The following is a 20,902-nucleotide window of genomic DNA, read 5'->3' as shown; positions in this document are numbered from 1 at the left end:
TAACCAAGGAAATGCCATCCTGTTACCTTTGCCACACTCCGTGGGTTAGTGGTGAGTCACAGATCTCAGCCACGCTCAGAGGAGGATTGTGCCAAGGCGGGTACAGCAGGAGGTGGAAGTCATAGGGGTCACCACATCTAGGACAATGTTCACTGTTCTTTATTATTATTATTATTAAACATTTATTTATTTTTGAGAGACAAAGAGAGACAGAGCAAGAGTAGAGGAGGGGCAGAGAGAGGGAGACGCAGAATCGGAAGCAGACTCCAGGCTCCGAGCTGTCAGCACAGAGCCCCACGCGGGGCTCTCACTTACGGGACTCGATCTCACGAACTGCGAGATCATGACCTAAGCTGAAGTCGGACACTTAACTGACTGAGCCACCCAGACGCCCCAACAATGCTCACACTTCTATTATAACATACATGAGGTTCATTGGTTTCTCAAATTATACGCAGCTGTTTATTGTCAGCCTCTCGTCAGGAACTCGGGGTGGAGGCCTCTGTGTTATTCATCTCGCGCACCCTCCCAGCACCTAGTGCCAAAGATTCCACATGGTCATGTGCTGGTTATCCCGTTGGCGCCCTCCTCACCCATTCTCCACCTTCCTCTGTGTGCTCTGAGCGCCAGGAGGCTGACCCCTGTGGACTGGATCACTCGGGCTCCCCGGGGCCTCTGGCTTCTGGCAGTTCATCCCCTGGGAAGCAGTGGAAGGAGACTGGCTGGTAGGAAAACAGAAGAGTCTGGGCGTTTGCTCCCCACCCTCCCTGCTGGGTCATAGTTTGGGCCCTGATTCCTTCTACCCTCAGCCACAGATCCCACGAAAGCCCTCTCTCAGCTGCGGTGACAAAGCCACCTCCCTGTACCTCTCAGGCTTAGAAGTAGGAAGGGCTTGCCTCTGTGGCCACTCTCTGGCCATGTCACCAGCCCTCAACTGTGCCCACTTCTCTGTAAACATGCTCCTCAGTACCTTTGTGAAGGTAACGCTTGACTGACGAACTTGAGCCCAATAAAACACTGAGTGAGTGCGGGGCGCCTGGGTGACCCAGTCTGTTAAGCGTCTGACTTCGGCTCAGGTCATGATCTCACGGTTCGTGGGTTAGAGCCCCACATCAGGCTCTGTGCTGACAGCTCGGAACCCGGAGCCTGCTTCGGATTCTGTGTCTCCCTCTCTTTCTGCCCCTCCCCAACTTGTGCGCTCTCTCGCTCTCTGTCAAAAATAAAAACATTTAAAAAATTAAAAAATAAATAAAACACTGAGTGAGTGAATGCGTGCATGCATGACCGAAGGAAGAATTCAGTAAGGCTAGAGTAGGGTGGAGCTGTCATCCAATGTCTACTGTGTTCAAGGCAGCACGCTAAGCTTGTGGAATCGGCTTACAATAGCCCTGTGGGGTGGTATTATTTCCACGTGACACGAGAGGAAGTGGGGACAGAAAAGTCATTGTGAGGTCCACAGAAATTCAAAGTGGTGGTACCAGAGTTTTCTACCTCATCACCAGGCTTTTGGCTTAAGCCTTTAAATCTCGAGGGTCCAGCTGGAGGGTCCCTAGAGCCCCTACTCCAGCATCTTCCCTGTGGCCCTTCTGCCTGGAAAATTCCAGCGACGGTGAGCTCAATCCCTTTGGAGGTAGCCCAGACCCAGGATGGGAATGGAACCCCCCAGCCTCCCAATCCCAGAGCCCAGCTTCTCCCTCTTCCATGGCCTCTCTCAGTCCTGCTCTCCATTCTTCTCCCAGACATGGATGGCCAAGTCAGAGAGGGTTGGGATCCACACCAAGAAAGGTATGGAGGAAGCGGGTGGACAGCTCGTGTGGTGGGACACATCAGAGAGAGGCCGTGTGGCTTCCCCAGGCTGCTCTGTTTGTAGGAATCCCTCCTGGGATAGATCGCCATATACCAGCGTGAGAGGATCTACCTGGCTGAACAGTACCGAGGAGAGGGAGTGTGTGGGGCAGGTGTGCAGAGGTAGAAGCTAGGCTGGGAAGAGATGCGAGGGGCAGCAATCCCAGGCCCGACTGGTTCCCCTCCAGAGCTGCCCGACCCCCGCTCTCCACCTCCGCAGAAACAGAACGGAGCTCTGAGTGCCAGGTCTTTGCCTCCTGGGACTATCCCACCCACAACGATGCGGGACTTGGACCAGCTTCTTTAAAGGTTCCTGGAAGCTTCCATCAAGGCTGCTCTACCAAGGTGAACCTCAAGGGGGAGACCATTCTCCAAGGGAGAGGAGAAGGTGTCAGTTGGGGGAGTGAAAATGCCGGGCCCCCACCCCCACCTCCATCCCTCCCCGCAAGGTTCTCAGGTCTGGGAGGGCAGAGATGGTTGCAGCCTAGGGACCCAGTCTTCGGATGTTCAGCAAGGGTCTGTTGGATGATTGACTGGACATGGAACTTTTAGTTACACATACACTGAAAAATTTATCTCTGCTTTTCAAAATCCAGCTAAAATGGCAATAACATTTTTTATTTTTATTTTTATTTTTTAGTGTTTATTTATTTTTGAGAGTGAAAAACAGAGTGTGAGTAGGGGAGGGGCAGAGAGAGAGGGAGACACAGAATCCGAAGCAGGCTCCGGGCTGTAAGCCATCAGCACAGAGCCCGCCGCGGGGCTCGAACCCGCGGGGCTCGAACCCACGGACCGTGAGATCATGACCTGAGCCAAAGTCAAGACACTTAACCAACTGAGCTACCCAGGCGCCCCACAATAACATTTTTTAAGCCCACCAGTCCACAGAGACAAAGAGAAAGAAGGAAATAGGTGAGAGGTTCTAATAAAATTTTGAACAGAGGGCAGATGGACGACTGTAACTGTCTCAGCGCAGGAAGTGGAAACCCAAACACTCTGAAAGAGGAGGGTGTGGAGGATGGTACAGACGTGATGCCTGTGCCTGCCACAGAACTGTGGAGGCTCAGACATGGGGCAGAAGGTGCCCTACAGAGTGGGGTGCAGGACAGGGGGCAGAAATAGGACGGGTGGAAAGCCTGTGTAAGGAGCCACGCGCTCCCCCGATGCCCTACCACACCTATCTCCTGCCCCTGGCTGGAGGTTATTCTGGACATTTGGACTGGAGGGTCTCGAGGAGAGAGAAGGGTCATTCTAGAAGCCGAGAGTGAAGGGAAAGTCTGCAAAGGAAGAGACACCCCCAGCTCTTTCCCATGCTGGCTCCTCAAACACTGACAATCAGGTACAGATGCCAAATGGCCGACCTCCAGCCCAGGATCCCCAGACAATTGAGGAAAGCCTCTGACTTTTTATTTTTTAAAGTTTATTTAGGTGCACCTGGGTGACTCCGTCAGTTAAGCGTCTGACTCTTCATTTCGGCTCAGGTCATGATCGCACGTGTTCATGAGTTTGAGCCCCGTGTGGGGCTCTGCGCTGACAGCATGGACCCTTCTTGGAATTCCTCTCTCTCTCTGTCTCTCTGCCCCTCCCCTGCTCTCTCTCTCAAAATAAATAAATAAAAATTTTTATTAATAAAAAAATTAATTAAAAAATAATATATTCTGACTATATATATAATATAAATAATATATATAATATATATTTTTTTAATTTTTTTTCAACGTTTATTTATTTTTTGGGGGACAGAGAGAGACAGAGCATGAACGGGGGAGGGGCAGAGAGAGAGGGAGACACAGAATCGGAAACAGGCTCCAGGCTCTGAGCCATCAGCCCAGAGCCTGACGCGGGGCTCAAACTCACGGACCGCGAGATCGTGACCTGGCTGAAGTCGGACGCTTAACTGACTGCGCCACCCAGGCGCCCCTATTTTGATATTTTTTAATTAATTTTTTTATTAATAAAAAATTTTATTTATTTATTTTGAGAGAGAGAGCAGGGGAGGGGCAGAGAGAGAGAGAGAGAACATTCCAATCAGGGTCCATGCTGTCAGCACAGAGCCCCACGCGGGGCTCAAACTCATGAACATGTGAGATCATGACCTGAGCCGAAGTCAAGAATCAGATGCTCAACCGACGGAGCCACCCAGGTGCCCCCAAAACCTCTGGCTTTTGGGTTTTTTTTTTTAATTTTTTTTTTTTTACATTTATTTATTTTTGAGAGACAGAGAGGGACAGTGTGAACAGGGGAGGGGCAGAGAGAGAGGGAGACACAGAATCTGAAGCAGGCTCCAGGCTCTGAGCTGTCAGCACAGAGCCCATGTGGGGCTCGAACCCATGAACCATGAGATCATGACCTGAGCTGAAGTCGGATACTTAATCGACTGAGCCACCCAGGTGCCCCGCCTCTGGCTTTTGAAAGAGAGCCTCCAACAACAACAAACAGAAAAACCTAGACTCTATCTTGTGACACAACCTTTAGGAGGGCTCATGTCCCTCCTCCCTACTCACCATCTTCTTTTCAGAGAAAGGCGTCCGAGGAAGCCTGGCCAGTGCACTGGCTGCTTGTCTGGGTCTCCAGACATCCTGTCCCTCCATCCCAAGCCAACCCCAGACTCTTAGGCTCCAAAAGTATGCTCCACTGAATACCCCACCCCAGCTAGAATGAGCTGTGAGTCCTAGAAATGGAACCAGCTGGATCCACCTAGTGGTGTGATGGCAGATATTTAACAACGAGCTCTCTGGAAAGAAGAAACCCCAGATGATGGGCATTTGCTGGTTTCAGTGGTTACCAACACGAAGTCACTGGCTGTGGTGTTGGGAGGAGATGCCCACAGTCGGATCCCTGAGGACCGTCTGAGCTGGCCCCGGCATAGCGCCGGATCTGCCCCTAGGTGGCGGCGACCGGGGACTCAGGCCACTGCTTTGGGTCAAGTGCCCTCTGCCTTCATCACCCGTCTACATGAAACACGGCCCGTGAGCCTGACTAACCCAAGTCAGCTCTTCTGGACCAGAGGAGAGACGAGATGGGAAATCCGTCCTGCCACCAACAAACAAGTCAGAAGAGACAGGTGGATGTGAAGCTAGGGCTGGAGAGGAGGCCCCCCAGAGACTGCGTTGCCCCCTGTGCTGCTTCCCATTTTCCAGGGGTTGCTCCAACCCAGGCCACCGCCAGCTGACTTCTCTCTTTCTTGACTTTGGCGGGCTTGCCAAGCTTGGTCTATGGGGACGGTGTGACCAGCATGGGCTTTGCTTGGGACTGAGGCCCTAGAGGGGGCTTGAGGTCACTCCTGGAGGTGGGGGTGGGTGGGGGAGGGGACTGAGAATCAAGTGCTTCTAAGTCTTTGGGCATCTCTGGACGTGACCTGCCGTACGACACCCCTGTGGCCTCAGTTTACCCACCCACAGCCACCCATTCAGATGGCAAGGAAAGGAAGGACAAACTTTAATTGCTGCCGAGAACAGAGACCTCCCTTTGCCACTGGGCGCAGCACAGCTGTCTCAGACCGGGCATGGTCTGCTCCTCCTGGAGCAAGTGCCCCTCCCCTCCTGGACCCAGGATTGTGGCGGGGGAGGGTGCAGGTGGTGTCTCCCGACCGGGAGGGGCCTAGGAGCGCCACAAGACCAGGTTGGCAGGAGGCACGTCAAAGCGTTTGCGGGTGTGGTCCATGTCCCTCTGGTACAGGTAGCCACAGGTAGGCTTCTGCCAGGTGTAGAAGGGGTTCAGGGAGTTGGAGTACTGGGAGGTGTAGAACTTGAACCTAAGCTTGTCCAGGCTCTGCCCCTTCGGGTCTACCACCACCGGCACGTAGGCCGCCGCCAGGGTCTGCTCGCGGTCCCGCTTCCACGACTGGGACAGGGGAGGGCGTGGAAACTTCAGCTTTTTGCCCGATGGTGTCTTCGGCTCCTGGCTGGGTGCTGAGGGTTTCTTTGAGTCCTGTGGGGATGGAAAGCAGGCCAGCGCTGAGGCATCAGACACTGGGGCTTCCACGGCTAAGCCCGAGGGTGGGAGCGGGGAAGGGGCCAGCAGCCGTCAGAAGCTTCCGGAGCCACCCCCAAGACAGCTCTGCTGGCCGTGGAGACAGACACCTCCAGGTAGGGGGCGGCCTTCGGGGCCCCTGACCTGACTCGTGCTGATGCAGACCTCAGCCTGCTTCCCAGAGGCCTCTGCCAGCTCAGAGGCTAAGAGCCAGGCTCATCTTCAACCCGCCCCCCCCCCATCTCCCCCACGTCCAGCTGTCTGTCCCTGTCCTCCAAGTCACTCCCATCTGGCCCTCCTCTGCCGCTGTCCCGCCAGGCCTCCCTCCTCTCTCCTGAAGGGTTACTCAGCTTTCCACCAAGCCCTCCTGTCCTCCTGCCTCCCAGCCTGTGCTCTGTTGCTCTCTACTGCCTAGACAAGACATCTCAAGGCCCCTAGCCTGGAAAGCAAGAACTCTGAGGACGGGGCTCCCCTCGCCCTGTGCTCTAGCCGGACCTTCCGCCCATCACCCCTGCTGGCAACGTGTCCTTCCAGGCCTCCTTGCCTTTGTTCGGGGCAGATCCCCCAGCCCGGCATGCCCTCCTTCCCTCCCTCCCTCCCATCCATCAGGGAGATTCTCTTTCCCTTTTGGCCCCGAGCACCTTCAGGGCCGTGCTCTCTCAACCTTACCCTTGACATAATGGCCTCCAAAATCCTATTCCTTGTTTTCCTCCAGACCAAGGTATTCAGTGCGCGCTCAATAAAGGCTGGTTCAATTGAACGGGGTTCTAGTAAGGGGTGTTCTCCTTCCAACCAGCCGGCCCATTCTATTTTAGAACACCTCTCATTGTTACAAAGTGACAATGCCAGCTTTTCATAATCGCCATTCTTGGCTGACTGGGCATGGAGGTCTACCCCTCGAGGAGGCCCCCAGTGCCACAAGGATCCCACTGTAGGGACATTTGTTTACCCCCTGGACTGAATTATTTTGTTCACCTTTGACCCCAATGTTCATTTTACTAGGGGCCTTCACAGTCACAACAGCACAGCGCAAAGGACCGATGCCTCGGTGCCAGGCTGGCTCTGTCCCGCTCCTCCAGGCGACAGCTGGGAGGGGAACCCACTTCGGCTCGGCCCAGCCTCCCAGTCCTCCCGGCCACCCCGGGGAACCGGAACTGGGAAGGAGCCCTCGCTACAGAGCTCCTGGAAGTTGAACCCCTGCCATCTTACAGAAGAAATCCCTGGTACCCAAGAGAGAATGTGCGTTCTTTCCTTCTGCATGTAATTTACAAACGCCTTGCCCAACTCAAACCTGCCCAGGGCTTTCTTCCCAAGCCGCCTTTGCTGCCATAGGTTCCTACCCAGAAATGTGTGTGCCCTCAGCTGTGTGTTTCAAAATTCTTCCTCTCCTTCCAAGCCAGCAGCCCTCTTGACACCTCCTCCAGGAAGCCTCTGGTGCTGCAGCCCCCACCCCTGTTTCACCCTCCTCTGGGCCTTCAGGCATTCCTCTTGGGATGTGGTCCTTTGCGAGGCTGGGACTGGGGGGAGGCAAGTGCACATTTTAAGGAGGTGCGCCGAACCCCTTTTTACATCTTGCTGCCCTGGGTGCTGTGCTCGCCTCATGCCAACCCCAAATCCTGGTCCTTCCGGGCTCCTGCTAATGGTTCAACAGCCTGTAAAATGCTCCCAGTGTTCAGGACCACATCCTAGTCCCCTTTGTGCCCCTGGGGCTTCACCCAGTGCTGGCACACAACCAAGCTGGAGAACAGCGTGGAACGACCTTCCCAGAGCCCTTGAGGCCTGGCCGTGGGGTTAGGAGCGGGGGGACCACACAAGAAATGAGCTATGATGGCGGTAATCAGTGATCGTTCTTCACCATGGGCTCCAAGCACAGCACCAAACTCTTTACATGGGTTATCTCTTCTAATCCTCGCATTACCCTTTAAGGAAGGTATCGCCATGCGTCCTATTTATAGTTGAGAAAGCTGTAGTAAGGATGTCCGTCACAAGTTTAGGGTCAGGCGGCTGGTGAGGAGCCAGGCTGGGACTGAACTCAGGCCTGGCTGACCCCAGAGTCCACACCCTATACTCCATGACTCCATCCTGTGTCCACCGCCCTGGGAGGACAGGGGCTGCCAGTCTACTTTTGCCCTCGTGCGGTCAGCTTGCTAAGCTCCTGATGGGGGTTCTGGGCAGCAGGAGAGCAGCCGAAGAGAGGGGCAGCTGGATCTCCCAGTTTGGCTGGAACGCTGCGGGGCCTTGAACGCTGGAGTCTGAAGTTACCATCTCCTAGCACAGCTGAGGATATGACATTATTTGCTTCACTGGTTCACTTGTTCATTCAAAATGATTCCTCTTATACGCCAGGCTCTGAGTGTGCAGGTAACAGACACCACAACGTAAACTTGTACAAATCGGAGCTTCCTGCCCTCAGCGCCACGGACACTGTGGGCTGATAATTCTTTCCTTTTATTAAAAATGTTTAATGTTTATTTGTGAGAGAGGGAGACCCAGCACCTAAAACAGGCTGCAGGCTGCGAGCTGTCAGCACAGAGCCGGACGCGGGGCTGGAACTCACGAACCGTGAGCTCATGACCTGAGCCGAGGTCAGCCGCTTAACTGACTGAGCCACCTGGCGCCCCCGATGATTCTTTGTTGTGGGGCAGTCCTGGACATTGCAGGATGTTTAGCATATTAAGTATGATTCTGAGGATGTGGGGTTCCGGTCCTCTCGACACTGAAGAAGGGCTCAGCCCGTGGCCACGGATCTGGAGATGAGGGAACCATAGCGCATCCCCCCACCCCACACCCCGCCTCAGTCTCGGCCATCCGGACCCCACACCTCAGGCTTGCGAGGCTGGTGTCAAGAGTGACAGAGGCACGTGCTTTCAGAATGGCTGGGGGGTCTGACCAGAGACCCGCAGAGGCAAGGGCGATAATGTTGCTCATGGGACTGAGAATCTCCCCAGCTCCAGGCACTAGCCGCTCAGCTCTGCAAAAGCTCCTAAGAGCCATTTGAGGTGTTACTCCCATGTCTCAAATGTGGAAGATGAGGCTTGGAGGCATTGAAGCACGTTTAAGTTCACATCGAAGCACGAAGACCCCCCCCCCCCAGAATTCCCGCAGCTCCAGTTAGTGGGGGAACCAGGATTTGAACACTCCCCTCTCTCTCTGCCCCAGCCCAGGCCCTGACTTGGGCCCTCCTGGGTCTACCTGCCAGCTATGCCCCAGTGGCTGCTACAGCAACATTTGGGGCCTTGGGGTGAGGGGGACCCAGGCCTTGAGCACATCTAGGGATGAGGCCCTCACAGAAACTAGGACAGAGGGACCGTCGCAGGGGAGGAGGAAGAAGGGGAAAGGGAGGAGGAAGAGAAGATTCCGAGCAAGGAGGAGGAAGAGGGGGAGGAGGAGGAAGCCCAGGCAGCACAGTTTTGCCCTGCCCCTTCCGAGGGCCCAGCCAGGCTCCAGGTGACTAACCCCAGAGGGCTGAGAACACCCTATCGCCTGCCCAGGGCCCAGCACAGCCAGCTCTGGGGGGGAGGGTGGGGCCCGAATGCATACTTTCCAGGTTAACGTCTGCTTTCATTTAACCGGCTCCTCCTCCCAGTCCTCCTATCAAGTGCAGGGGGTTGGGGGGCCGTGAACATTTGGCGATGCCTGAGGCATTTTTGGCTGTGGCAATGGGGATGCTACTGGCCTCCAGCGGGGAGTAGCATCCCCATTGTCACAGCCAAAAGTGGGTAGAGGCCAGGGATGCTGCTGACCATCCTACAGAGCCAGGACTGCCCCACAATAGAGAATTAGCAGCACACGATGTCATCAGTGTCAAGGCGGAGATGCCTGCTTTAGAGCTTCGGGGAAGACCCCTAACTCCTTCCCTGCTTCCTGCCAGCCTTCACTTAAGCCTCCGGGTCCACGGAGCAAAGAAGCCTAGAGGGCAAGTAGAGGGTCTCCCCAGCCCCTTCCCTCCCTTCCGAATCCCACTACCCTATTTCTCCTTGGGGTTCCAGCTGGAGCCAAAAGAAGGATCCCGAATAGACCTCTCCCTCTATGACCCCTCCACCGCACCCCCCAGGCATAGGGTCTGTCCTTGCTGCCAGGGCCTGGAAAGGGGATGGGGGTGACTCGAGAGCAGGGCTTTCCGAGGAGGGCAAGAATATCTCATCTGTGGTAGTGCTGCGGGTCTGGGAAGACACTGTCGCCTGGAACACTTCAGGCCCAGCGCGGGCCATCCGCGCCTCACTCTCTGGCGGGGAGGCCTCGGGCCCTGTTGAAATGCAAACAGCATCGGGTGAGGCCCTTAAGCCTCCCAGGGCACCCGGTAGCAGGGAATGTGCCCGGGCTTTGGAGTGTGAAGGCCTGAGCTCAGGGCCTCACTCTGCCCTACAGGTCAGGCAACCTTGGGCAAGTCTCGGAACCTCTTTGAGCTTTGGTGGCCTCGCCTGCAAAATGAGGATAATAAGGCCATCTGCTTCACCAGCGTGTCGTGGGGGTGCGATGAGTGTGGGAACTTTCAGGGCACAATACAAATAGTAATTATTATCAGCCTCATCCGGCAGTTCCCTGCAGGTTTCGAACAAGCTCATCTGAACCTTTATGAGAGCCTGTCGGTGTGTGGTGTGCGGTGGGGCAGAGGGGCCAGGGAGGGAGCAGATGAGGAGGCTGAGAGAGCTTGGCCTTAACTCCCTCATGAGGCTGTGTAGCCTGGGGGCTTGGAGTTCAAATCCCAGCTCCACCGCTCACACCAAGTGCCTGAGCTTTCAGTATTTTATAACACTCTGGACCTCCGTTTTCCCACCTCTCAAGGGGGAACACCTAAAGAACCTATCTCGTAGGGACAGGGCGCCTAGGTGGCTCAGTTGGTTGAGCGTCTGACTCTTGGTTTGGGCTCAGGTCGCGATCTCATGGTTTGTGAGTTCAAGCCCCACGTCGGGCTCTCTGCTGCACAGAGCCTGCTTGGGATTCTGACTCTCTCTCTCTCTCTCTCTCTCTGCCCCTCCCCTGCTCTTTCTCTCTCCCTCTCAAAAATCAATAAATAAACATTAAAAAACAAAAGTCTTGCCATGTGAAACACTGTTCTAAATTCTTAAAAAAAAAAAAAATAGAATCTATCTCATAGGATTACCACGAGAATTTAATGAGACATTCTACATAAACTGCCTACGCCTCTTGAGCACTCAGGAAGCTTCAGCTGTCACTGTTACTTGTCACAAGTTTGCCTAGGAGACCGGGAAGTGCAGGCTAGCAGCCCAGGAAATGACTCTGGGAAGTGAAGGGGCAGAGGAACGGGAGGAGAGGAATGGTGGCCTGCTTCCTGCTCCCTCCCCCGGGGGACAGCAGGGGCTCCACAGCAGCACTGGTCCCTAAGCCTTTTGTAAGAGGGCCCCAGCTCCCAGCCATGCAGGTGGGCCAGGCTGGGGCCTTCATACTCTGTCCTGTCAATCAGACTTCCTGTGACCTTGGGCTGCCTTGATGCAGCCCTGTAAGGTCATCCCACCTGGGACATCCTTGACCAGGGCCTTTCTTGTTGGTGAGATGGAACTTCTGGTGGTCAGGGGCTCCGGAGCTCCCGGGGACTCTTGGGAGGTACTGGGAGTGCCCAGGTGGGGAGAATTTGCATGGGCTGGGGCATTGTGACACCCCTTTGACAGCACAGTTCCTTCTGTCTTCCTAAGGAGACACAAGGGCAGGGCTGGGGGCTGAAGTCTCAAGGCCTGGAAGGGTCTTTAAACTTTGGCACTGACCCTGTCTGCAATTCCCTCTTCCCACAATCTCCCAGGGCCTGTGAACTGTGGGTGATGCGGTGAGTAGAGAGAGGAGGAAATGATCCCAGTTATTCAGGTACCTCCAGAAGTCCTAATTTTCCCCCCAGGGGCCCAACATGTCATAAGAAATTACTGGCAGGGAGGAAACATACCCAACCAACTCTCCATTCTCTCTCTCTCTGTCTGTCTCTGCCTTCCAAATTACAGAGATGATGGATGGAGGGAGGGAGAAAGGGATAGATGGATGCGTGCATGGATGCATGGACAGAGGATGCGTGGACAGAGTCGGTGGGCAGGAGGATGAGTGTTGGTAGGTAGACAGACAGTGGATGGGCCAAATCCCCTGATTGGAGCTCTGCTCACCTTTCTTTCCCCATTTCTTGCTGTCTTTTCCCTCACTCTATGCAGTAGCTAATTTCTTAAGCATGCCCCGCTCTTTTCCCTTTGCATATGCTGTTCCATAGACAGGTGGCTGGGTAGGGTGGCTGTGGGTGAATGAATGGATACATAGGTGCTCAGTAAATGGCTAGATTGGGGCGCCTGGGTGGCTCAGTCGTTAAGCATCTGACTTCGGCTCAGGTCACGATCTCATGCTTCATGAGTTCAAGTCCCACATCGGGTGTGCTTGAGGCCCACTTCAGCTGAGCTCAAGCTCCACTTCAGGTGAACGTGAGCCCTGCCTCTCTCTCTCCCTCTGCCTCTCGAGCCCTCTCTCTCTCAAAAAAAAAAAAAAAAAAAAAAAAAAAAAAGGCTAGATTGGCGGGTGGTTGTGCCATAGAGGATGGGATAGCAGGCCCATGTATATATATATGATATATGATATATATATAGTATATGTATATACTATATATATATATAATTTTTTAAATGATTACTCATCCTTGAGGCAGAGAGAGCTGGAGAGACAGAATCCAAAGCAGGCTCCAAGCTCCAAGCTGTCAGCACAGAGCCAGACACGGGGCTCGAACTCACGAACCGTGAGATCTTGACCTGAGCTGAAGTCGGACGCTTAACTGACTGAGCCACCCAGGCGCCCCGAGAGTCAGACTCCTTGAGCTTGACTCTGGCTCTACCATTTTACTAGTTGTGTGACCTTGGGCAAGTAATTGATTCTCTGTAGTTCCATTTGTTCATCTGTAAAATGGGTAGACTACAGGTCTCTGCCTAATAGGGATGAGCAAAGCACTCAAGACAGTGCCTGGCCAGGGTAAACACTCAATAAATATTAGCTATTATTATGCGTGGGCAGATAACTAGATTAATGGGTAGGTGGCTGAATGGGCCATCCTGTCCCCATCTTCAAAAACCTGAGCCTCCCCCCTGCCCCCAACACCAGAGTTAGTAGCACCTTCTGGGAATGTGTCTGAAATCCCACATGCGGGAGGGATCTGAGCTTCTCTCTGGGGTCAGAGGAGGACTAGTGGAAGGGAAATAGAATGAGCCAGTGGCTTCCTGCCCTCTGCCACATTGGCTTGGGCCGGGCCCAGAACTTGTTTCCTTCCTGGCACTGTGTCAGCACTGTCGGTTACGGGGTGGACTTTGGGGCCCTGTGGCAGATTGAGAGTTGGGGTGTTGATGACTTAGCACCGTGCTCAGATTTCACACCCTGATGGTAATGACCCCTAATTTCTGAGCTGGTGGGAGGGCCCAGGAGGGGAGTCTGGCAGGGAAGCGGGAGAAGGAGTGGCAATCAGGGCTGGCCCTCGCAGAGGCTCTGCTCAGCGACTGCCAAGGCTCTGGGGCGATGGTATCTTGCTTGAGAGAGGGAGAGAAGGTGGGAATGTGGCATTCTGGATGGTGTGGCCAGCTTTGCTGGCTCTGGGGAAAGTGGCTTGACTCCCAGCCCTGGGCCTGAAGGAGCTGCCAGGAGGGAGCCCGGGAGGTGGGCAGGGACTTGGGGGGAGCGGGGGTCCCACAATTTAGCACACGCTACACCTGGTCTCAGCCAGAGGGGGAGGTGCTGGGCTGGTTGCCCCAAGACCTGAAACAAGTCCCATTGCCTCTTTGGGCCTCAGTTTCCATACGTGCACCGTGAGGATATCGGGTCTCTCCATCTTGGACATTTGAAGGAAGGGGAGTCGAATCTCACCCTGAGAACTTCAGATAGGGACCCCTCCCCTGCGACTGACCATAGGACTGGGTCCTGCCTGGTGTGTCCCCGGCCCAGACGGTGCCACCCTCCCCATGGGAACCTCAGGAGGGGTCATGGCTATGGAGACCTCCTTTAGGAAGGCCTGGCCGGTCAAACCATATCTGTCATATTTCTTTTGTAAATCACAGAATGGTTACGATCACGGCCTCTGGACCCCACTCTGCCTGGGTTCAGATCCCCCACTGCGACTTCTCAGCTGTGTGGCTTGCCTAAATCACTTAACCTGTGTGTGCCTCAGTTCCTAATCTGCAAAGTGGGGATGATGATAGAGTTCACCTAGAAGGCTCGTGTGCGCCACGTGAGCTCAGAGCAGTGCCCGCTGGGAGGTAGGTGCTAGGAGTTACCTTGGAATTGCTGTTTCTAAATTCCAGACGGCACTCTTGCCTCCTGGAAGCCCCCCTTTCTCTGACTCCTCTGCCACGCTCCAAGCGTGATCTCATTTTGTAGGTCATCAAAGTTCCCGGAGGGTGAGGACTGACTTGCACCCCTCAGGGGGCATTTGGGAAGGACAGGGAGAGCTGGTGAGGGTCAGAGCTGACCTGGAGCACAGGAAACTCACCAAGCACACACCTTGCCACACACAGAGCCTCCCCCCCTGCCCCCCTGCTGCTGAAGCGTCCCGCTACCATATCACTGTAAGGAGGCCTGGTTATTTGGACACGCTTTCCACCCCTCTTTACCTACTGTGTGATTTGGACAAGTTACTTAACCTCTCTGATCCTGACTTATTTTTTTCCTTTGCTGGGCTTAAAGTACAGACAACTGAGTTATTTATACACCTTGGCTCATGGTGCATTATCCTCGTTGGTCTATGAAGGCCTCCTCTCTCTCGCATTCATTCTCCCCCTTTATCTCCAACCCCGTTCCCCACCCATCCTAGCCAGAGGCAACCATTCTAATGTACTTAAGGAGCGTCTTCTTGTGCATATGTTCTTGCCAAATAGATATATTGTTGCTTGCGTGCAGGCAGTTTTCATTTACATAAGTAGCACTGTGTGTTTTAGATCTCCCACTGTTGTTAAGATCCATCCATGTTGCTGTACCCGCATCTGGTTCCTTGCTCCCCATCACTATGTCCATGGAGTGTATCCACCACATTTGATGTCTCTGCTCCCCCCCAGGACCCCCAGGGACCTCCAACCCCCCCCCCCCCCATCCCCACAAACAACACTGCAATGATATCACACCCATGGCCCTCTATGGACCTAGGTGGCTTCTTTGGGGAATATTCCTAGAGCAGAATGCAACGGTCATAGACCATGAGTAAATATCCCTTAAAGTCTCCTTTTCTCCATCCCTAAAATGAAGGTATTGCCCCATCCCTTCACGGGGCTGATGATGGGAGTGGGTTAATGCATGCAATCCACTCGGCCCCATGCCTGACATAGAAGAGACGCTTGGCGGATGGGAGACGTGGCTGCTGTTCCTTCCAGACCTCAGGGAGAGCGGGAGATAAGCCAGACCCAGGAGGGCTCGCAGAGAAACGCACCCAGGGCTCAAAGTCCCAGCTCAAGGGTTGGTCTCCAGAGCCCGTGAGAAGTGTGGGGGGGCTATGCCAATACCTGCAGGGTCTGGACTGGTCTTGAATGTCGCAGGGCCTGGTGCAGGGAGACGGCTGTACCTAGGAAATGGTTCCTGCATCCCATTTCTCACCCTTTCCTCAGAGCCAGAGTAACCTCACACAGGAGGTCCCAGACAGCTTTCTTTGTTGTTCTGCCTCCACTCTGCCAGCCACCGGGCATTTCAGCCAGATGTAAAACCACACCCGAGTACTGGGTCTCACCCTCCCGTTTTACAGACGGAGAGACTGAGGCTCAGGAGAGCTCCATGGTCTCACAGGTTAGTGGCAGAAGGGGCTCTAGAATCCGCATCTCCGTACTCCTTAAAAGAAATGCATTCCACGTTAAATTATGTTCTTATTATCTATGGAGTTTTCAGTTAAAGCAAATGACCAGCAGAGCACATTACTAAAAAGTAAAAAACCCCACATGTAGTCCTGGCATTCCAACTGAATCATCTCCGTGGTTTTGTTCCCTTCCAATCCCTGGCCATTTACAAATACACTTTATATATCTATAGTCCCAATCCACATGGAATTTTGTTTTTTGCTTTTTGTACTTAGCGACCTTTTTTTAAACACACAATCTCAGACAATGGGATGTTTTTTGCCTGGTCTTCAAGGTGACCTTGCAAACGGCTGCCCCACCCTGTCTCCTGGGCCCCGGTGGAATTTTCCTTCTTGAGGTTCTTTTGTTGAATTGTCACAACCCTCTTCCAGCCTGTCAGGGCTCTTTGCTGTTCTCTGCTTAGCCTCTCTATGCCCAAAGTCAGGGTAGGGAACAGGGGCAGGAGCAGGTAGGTACTAAACACCTACCATGAGTCAGACTCTCAGATACCTTAACCCACTATCTTGTTGAATCTCATAATAACCTTACATTAATAGCCCCTGTTTCACAGATGAACAAACCGAGACTCAGAAAGGTGGTAGCTTGGCCATGGTCACACCCTTGCTAAACAGCCGAGTCAGGATTCAAACCTGTTCCCCATCAAGGACCCTTCCCACTATGTCATGGTCCTATCAGTAGAGCCCATGGTTACCAAGGGAAATGAGTCTCTCCCCAGCACCCTAAAACACTCCACCCCCTAGCCAGGCTGGACTTGGGTCTCCACACTCTCGGGCACCAGGTAATGACTTCCTCTGAGCCCCTTCTCAGGATGTGGGAGTCCACACCAGCAGGACCTCATCTTAGCCTGACCTCATCTCCTGGCACCCTCCCAGTTCAGAGGAATGTCAAAGTCAGGGGGATTGGAGCCCACCCTCCCCTGCAGGCAGAAGAAAACCATTTCAGGAGCTGGTCTGGCATAAGGTGTCTCCAGCCTGGAACCAGAGGCTGGACAAGATGCTCTGTCGCTCAGTAGCATATGGGAGGTGGGAGCACTGACCTTTGCCCCTGGAGAGCCAGCTGCAGAGACCTGGGTGGGGATGCAGGAGACCTCAGGACCTCTCAGCCTGCCCTTCCCCCATTCAGTGTATTCTCCCAGCCAGGAGTGCCTTGGCTTTGCTGGATGCAGGAAAAAGCCACAAACTTGGCAAAGTCCTAGCTGGGTCTCTGGGGAGACCACAACTTGGGGGCCCCAATCCCACCCCACGGACCAGAAGAGGCCAGTAAAGTCGGCTCGTGGAAGTTACTAAGTAATTGCGCAGCCAAGATTTAATTACAGGATTGGGCTTTGTTGCGAGGGGAGCCTGTTATTTGGCTGTTTTCTTTTACTGGGGGAGCAGATTGAGATGTTATGAGTGGAGTGGGGGCTCTGCATCAGGAGCACAGGGCACCCAGCCCAGCCAGACCCTCCCCAGGGGCACTCGGCCTCCAAAGCTGCCGGGCAGACAGGGTACAACGGTGGGGGGGAGACAGCCTGCTCACCATTGAACCCAGGCCTTCAAGAGATGCCCCCCCACCAGCTCCGCCATCATGGGACTGAAATCGGGGTGAAATGAGTGGGGGAAAGGCAGAGAGATCCCTCCCATCCAGACTCCACAGCCTGATGTCCTCCTGGTGCTTGTGATCACACCGTTCCCTCTCTTCCTCTATTCCCAGCCCAAACTAACTCAAACCGCAAGGGGACCAGAAGAGGGAAGAAATGAACAAACACTTCTGGAGTGCCCTGTGTGCACCAGGCCCTTTGCTGGCACTCCACCTCCATTATCTTACTGAATCTTCCTGTCAACCCCAGGAAGGGCACTATTCCTCCCAAGCTACAGATGAGGAAAACGCTCTGAGTATTTTTTACTTGCCCTATATGCAAACTGCCCATCAAGACCTTCCTCTCTTCCTAAGAAATGTCCCGCAGACATTTTCTGCTGTTTCTACCACCAGCACACTGGTCCTGCCCCTCTCCTCTCCCACTTGTATTCATTAACTAAGTAACCAATGAACTGATCAGTTGAGCAGCAACGCTTAGCCCCTTAGCCTACACTTTCTTCTTCCCATCATCCTTCATCCAGCTGCCAGATGAAACCCTTAAAACACAGCTGTTGAGGCCCACCTGGCTGGCTCAGTCAGTGGAGCATGTGACTCTTGATCTCAGGGCAGTGAGTTCGAGCCCCGTGTTGGGCAGAGAGATTACTTTACCAAAAAATAAAAATAAAAAAACAAAAAAAATCCACTGTTTTTACCAGGCATCAGTGCCTGCTCCTGGTGACCTCTGACTCCAGGCCAGAACTCCTCAAACCTTAACGTGATCCTGAGTCACCTGGGGCTTTGTCAAAACGTAGATCCTCTGCTGGGTACCTTAATCCTTCAGCTCACTGAATCTCATAACAACCTGAAATTAATAACCTGTTTTATAGATAAACAAACCAAGGCCCAGAGAGGTTGCCCAATGTCTGGGATGGGGTTTCTACAGTTCTAGTAGATTCTACGGTTCTAATAAGAGTCCAGGTGATGCAGCTGCTGCTGGTTCATGGACCATACTCCTAGACTGTCCTGCCTACTTATTTTTCTTTAATTTTTTTATTATTTATTTTATTATCTCACTTTTATTTTTAATTCTTTTTAATTTTTTGTAATGTTTATTTTTGAGAGAGACAGACAGAGGTGCAAGCAGGGGAGGGACAGAGAGAGAGGGAGACACCGATCCGAAGCAGGCTCCAGGCTCTGAGCTGCCAGCACAGAGCCCGACGCGGGGCTCAAACTCATGAATCGCGAGATCATGACCTGAGCCGAAGTCAGACGCTTAACCGACTGAGCCACCCAGGCGCCCCTATTGTCTTATTTTTAGGGAGAGGGAGAGAGAGAATCTTAAGCAGGCTCCATGCTCAGTGCAGAGCCCCACATGGGGCTCAATCCCACGACCCTGGGATCATGACCTGAGCTGAAATCAAGAGTCAGACACTCAACTGAGCCACCCAGGCTCCCCTCTTTATTGTTCATTGAAGTGTAGTTGACACACTTTTTTCTCTAATTTTTAAACAGCAAATACATGTACATGGTTGGAAAATAAAAAAGTGTAAAAAGGCACTCAGTCAAAACTCTCCTTCCCATTTTTGTCCCCCTCCTCTTTTGCGCAGTTACCCCCACCTCCACCCCAAGTAACCACTTCTGTTAGTTTCTTACGTATCTCTCCAGTTTCTCTGCGCCGATACAAACAAGATCATACTTATCTTGCCCCAAATAGTAGCAAACTACACACACCATTTTGTCAACAGTTTATCAGTTTATCTTGGAGATAACTGGACACAGTCAGCTGACTCATTCTTCTTTAGAGTTGCATTATTATGCCATTGTGTGGACGTGCCATAATTTATTTAACTAGTCATCTCCAGATGGACAAGTTAGGTTGTTTCCAATCTTACCAACTGGTCTTTTTTTTTAAACTGTTTATTTATTTTTTGAGAGAGAGCGCGTGCAGGGGAGGGGCAGAGAGAGGGAGACAGAGGATTGGAAGCAGGCTTCAGGCTCTGCGCTGTCAGCACAGAGCCCTACGCGGGGCTCGAACTCACGGACCGCGAGATTATGACCTGAGCCAAAGTCGGCCGCTTAACCGAACTGAACCACCCAGGCGCCCCGAAACTGGTCTTTTTAAGCGCATGACACTCTGGCCAACTTTGCTGTGACCTCCTTCCCACCCTCCAGTTCCCAGCTCCACCATGCTGAGTTCCTGCAGAGTCCTTCAGGAATCCTGAGAGTGCTCCCCAGATGCTCCGGCCCATCCTGACTGCTGCTCCTCTGAACCTTGTCCCCTTAGTCTCCTTCTCCTCATTTACTTCCCCTTTTCATCTCTCTGCGCGTCTCTCTCTGTGTCCAAAAAGGCTAAAGCAACTTGAACTTTGATGCCATGTCTTTGATTTCTCTGGATCCCTCACAGCTTGTTACAAAAGTGGAAGCTGCATATGAATGAAGCCACTCCCTGGTGGGTCTGCTGGGCTGGTTGGGGGTGGGGGGGTGGGGGTGGGAAGGGGGCGGGGGATGGCTACCCAAGGTGGGAGAGCTTCATGGCTCCAAGATCTCCAAGAAAGAAGCCTCTATTTGGTGCCTGAATGTCTAGAGCACTCGGGCAGGTTCTGATGATGTCCACGGCACAATGGGGCATCTGGAGTTCCCTTGTGCCCTCCCTGTGTAGGCAGTGGGAGGAGCCATAATAGGAGCCATGATAGGTATGTGTGCATACCCTAGAATGGCTCCTTCCCTTCTCTATTAACATCCTTGTCATCTTCCACAGACAAGCTCCAGTCTCAATTTCCTGGACTGCTCCAGCCCATGCTGACTTCCTCCCCTCTGAATTCCTGTTATCACCGTTCTGAACTTAGTCATCCGTGGCCTGCCACCTTGAATCACGTAATCTTTATCTCCCTCATGGAAGAAAGACTTCTGTAATTCTCTTATTTTCCCATGGACCCCCCTCCACCCACACACAGGCAATTGGGAGAGTCTCCACAACTACTCCTTGAATGAACAGCAAGAGGTTCCAGGAGTGCCGTGGTAGTGGGTGGGGTGGGACAGGGTTGACCACAGGCGTGTCTCCAGCCAAAAACATTTGGGGAACACAAGTGTTTCTAAAGATGCTCCTGCCTGCCCCCCCCCCCCCAATCTGTTCTTCAGTCCCTCCCCTCCTGCTGGGGAATCAGTGACCTCATATCCACAAGCCCTGACAGCCCAACTCATCCTGTCCCTTAACCTGGAACAAGTAAAAGGAACTTTTAAAAAATGTCACCCTAAGGGGCACCTGGGTGGCTCAGTCTTTGAGGGTCCTACTTCGGCTCAGGTCATGATCTCATAGCTCGGGGGGTTCAATCCCTGCGTCGGGCTCTGTGCTGACAGTCGGAGCCTGGAGCCTGCTTCGGATTCTGTGTCTCCCTCTCTCTCTGCCCCTAACCCACTCGCATTCTGTCTCTGTCTCTCTCAAAAATAAACATTAAAAAAAAATTTTTTTTAATGTCACTATCATGAAAAACAGGGGCGCCTGGGTGGCTCGGTCGGTTAAGCGTCTGACTTCGTCTCAGGTCATGATCTCACAGCTCGTGAGTTCAAGCCCCGCGTCGGGCTCTGTGCTGACAGCTGAGAGCCTGGAGCCTGTTTCGGATTTTGTGTCTCCCTCTCTCTCTGCCCCTCCCCTGTTCATGCTCTGTCTCTCTCTGTCTCAAAAATAAATAAACATTAAAAAAAATTAAAAAAAAAAAAGCAGGGGA

The 20,902-nt window shown here is 53.2% G+C and overlaps 1 protein-coding gene and 1 long non-coding RNA gene across 3 annotated transcripts; one reads left to right on the top strand and one right to left on the bottom strand.

Moving 5' to 3' along the window:
* Positions 1-4,256: 4,256 nt before the first annotated feature.
* GUCA1ANB (GUCA1A neighbor) lies at positions 4,257-11,379 on the bottom strand. Of its 2 annotated transcripts, none has more exons than XM_047860335.1 (2): positions 11,294-11,379; positions 4,257-5,775 (listed from the first exon to the last, which is right to left on the bottom strand). In XM_047860335.1, exons 1-2 carry the CDS (start codon positions 11,300-11,302, stop codon positions 5,446-5,448), a joined length of 339 nt encoding a protein of 112 aa, XP_047716291.1. In that variant the 5' UTR covers positions 11,303-11,379; the 3' UTR covers positions 4,257-5,445. The 2 variants fall into 2 exon arrangements, with proteins under 2 accessions (XP_047716291.1, XP_047716292.1); XM_047860336.1 differs by lacking the exon at positions 11,294-11,379 and adding an exon at positions 6,487-6,575.
* Positions 11,380-11,494: 115 nt separating this feature from the next.
* On the top strand, positions 11,495-20,400 carry LOC125166396 (uncharacterized). Its single transcript, XR_007152448.1, has 3 exons — positions 11,495-11,599; positions 19,582-19,626; positions 19,936-20,400. It is a non-coding gene; the product is annotated as an uncharacterized LOC125166396 (long non-coding RNA).
* Positions 20,401-20,902: the final 502 nt, after the last annotated feature.

This window comes from Prionailurus viverrinus, chromosome B2 (genome assembly GCF_022837055.1).
Source record: "Prionailurus viverrinus isolate Anna chromosome B2, UM_Priviv_1.0, whole genome shotgun sequence".
In the NCBI taxonomy this organism is placed as follows: domain Eukaryota; kingdom Metazoa; phylum Chordata; class Mammalia; order Carnivora; family Felidae; genus Prionailurus; species Prionailurus viverrinus.
The sequence above is the reverse complement of the archived record's forward strand: the minus strand, read 5'-3'. Positions and strand labels throughout refer to the sequence as shown.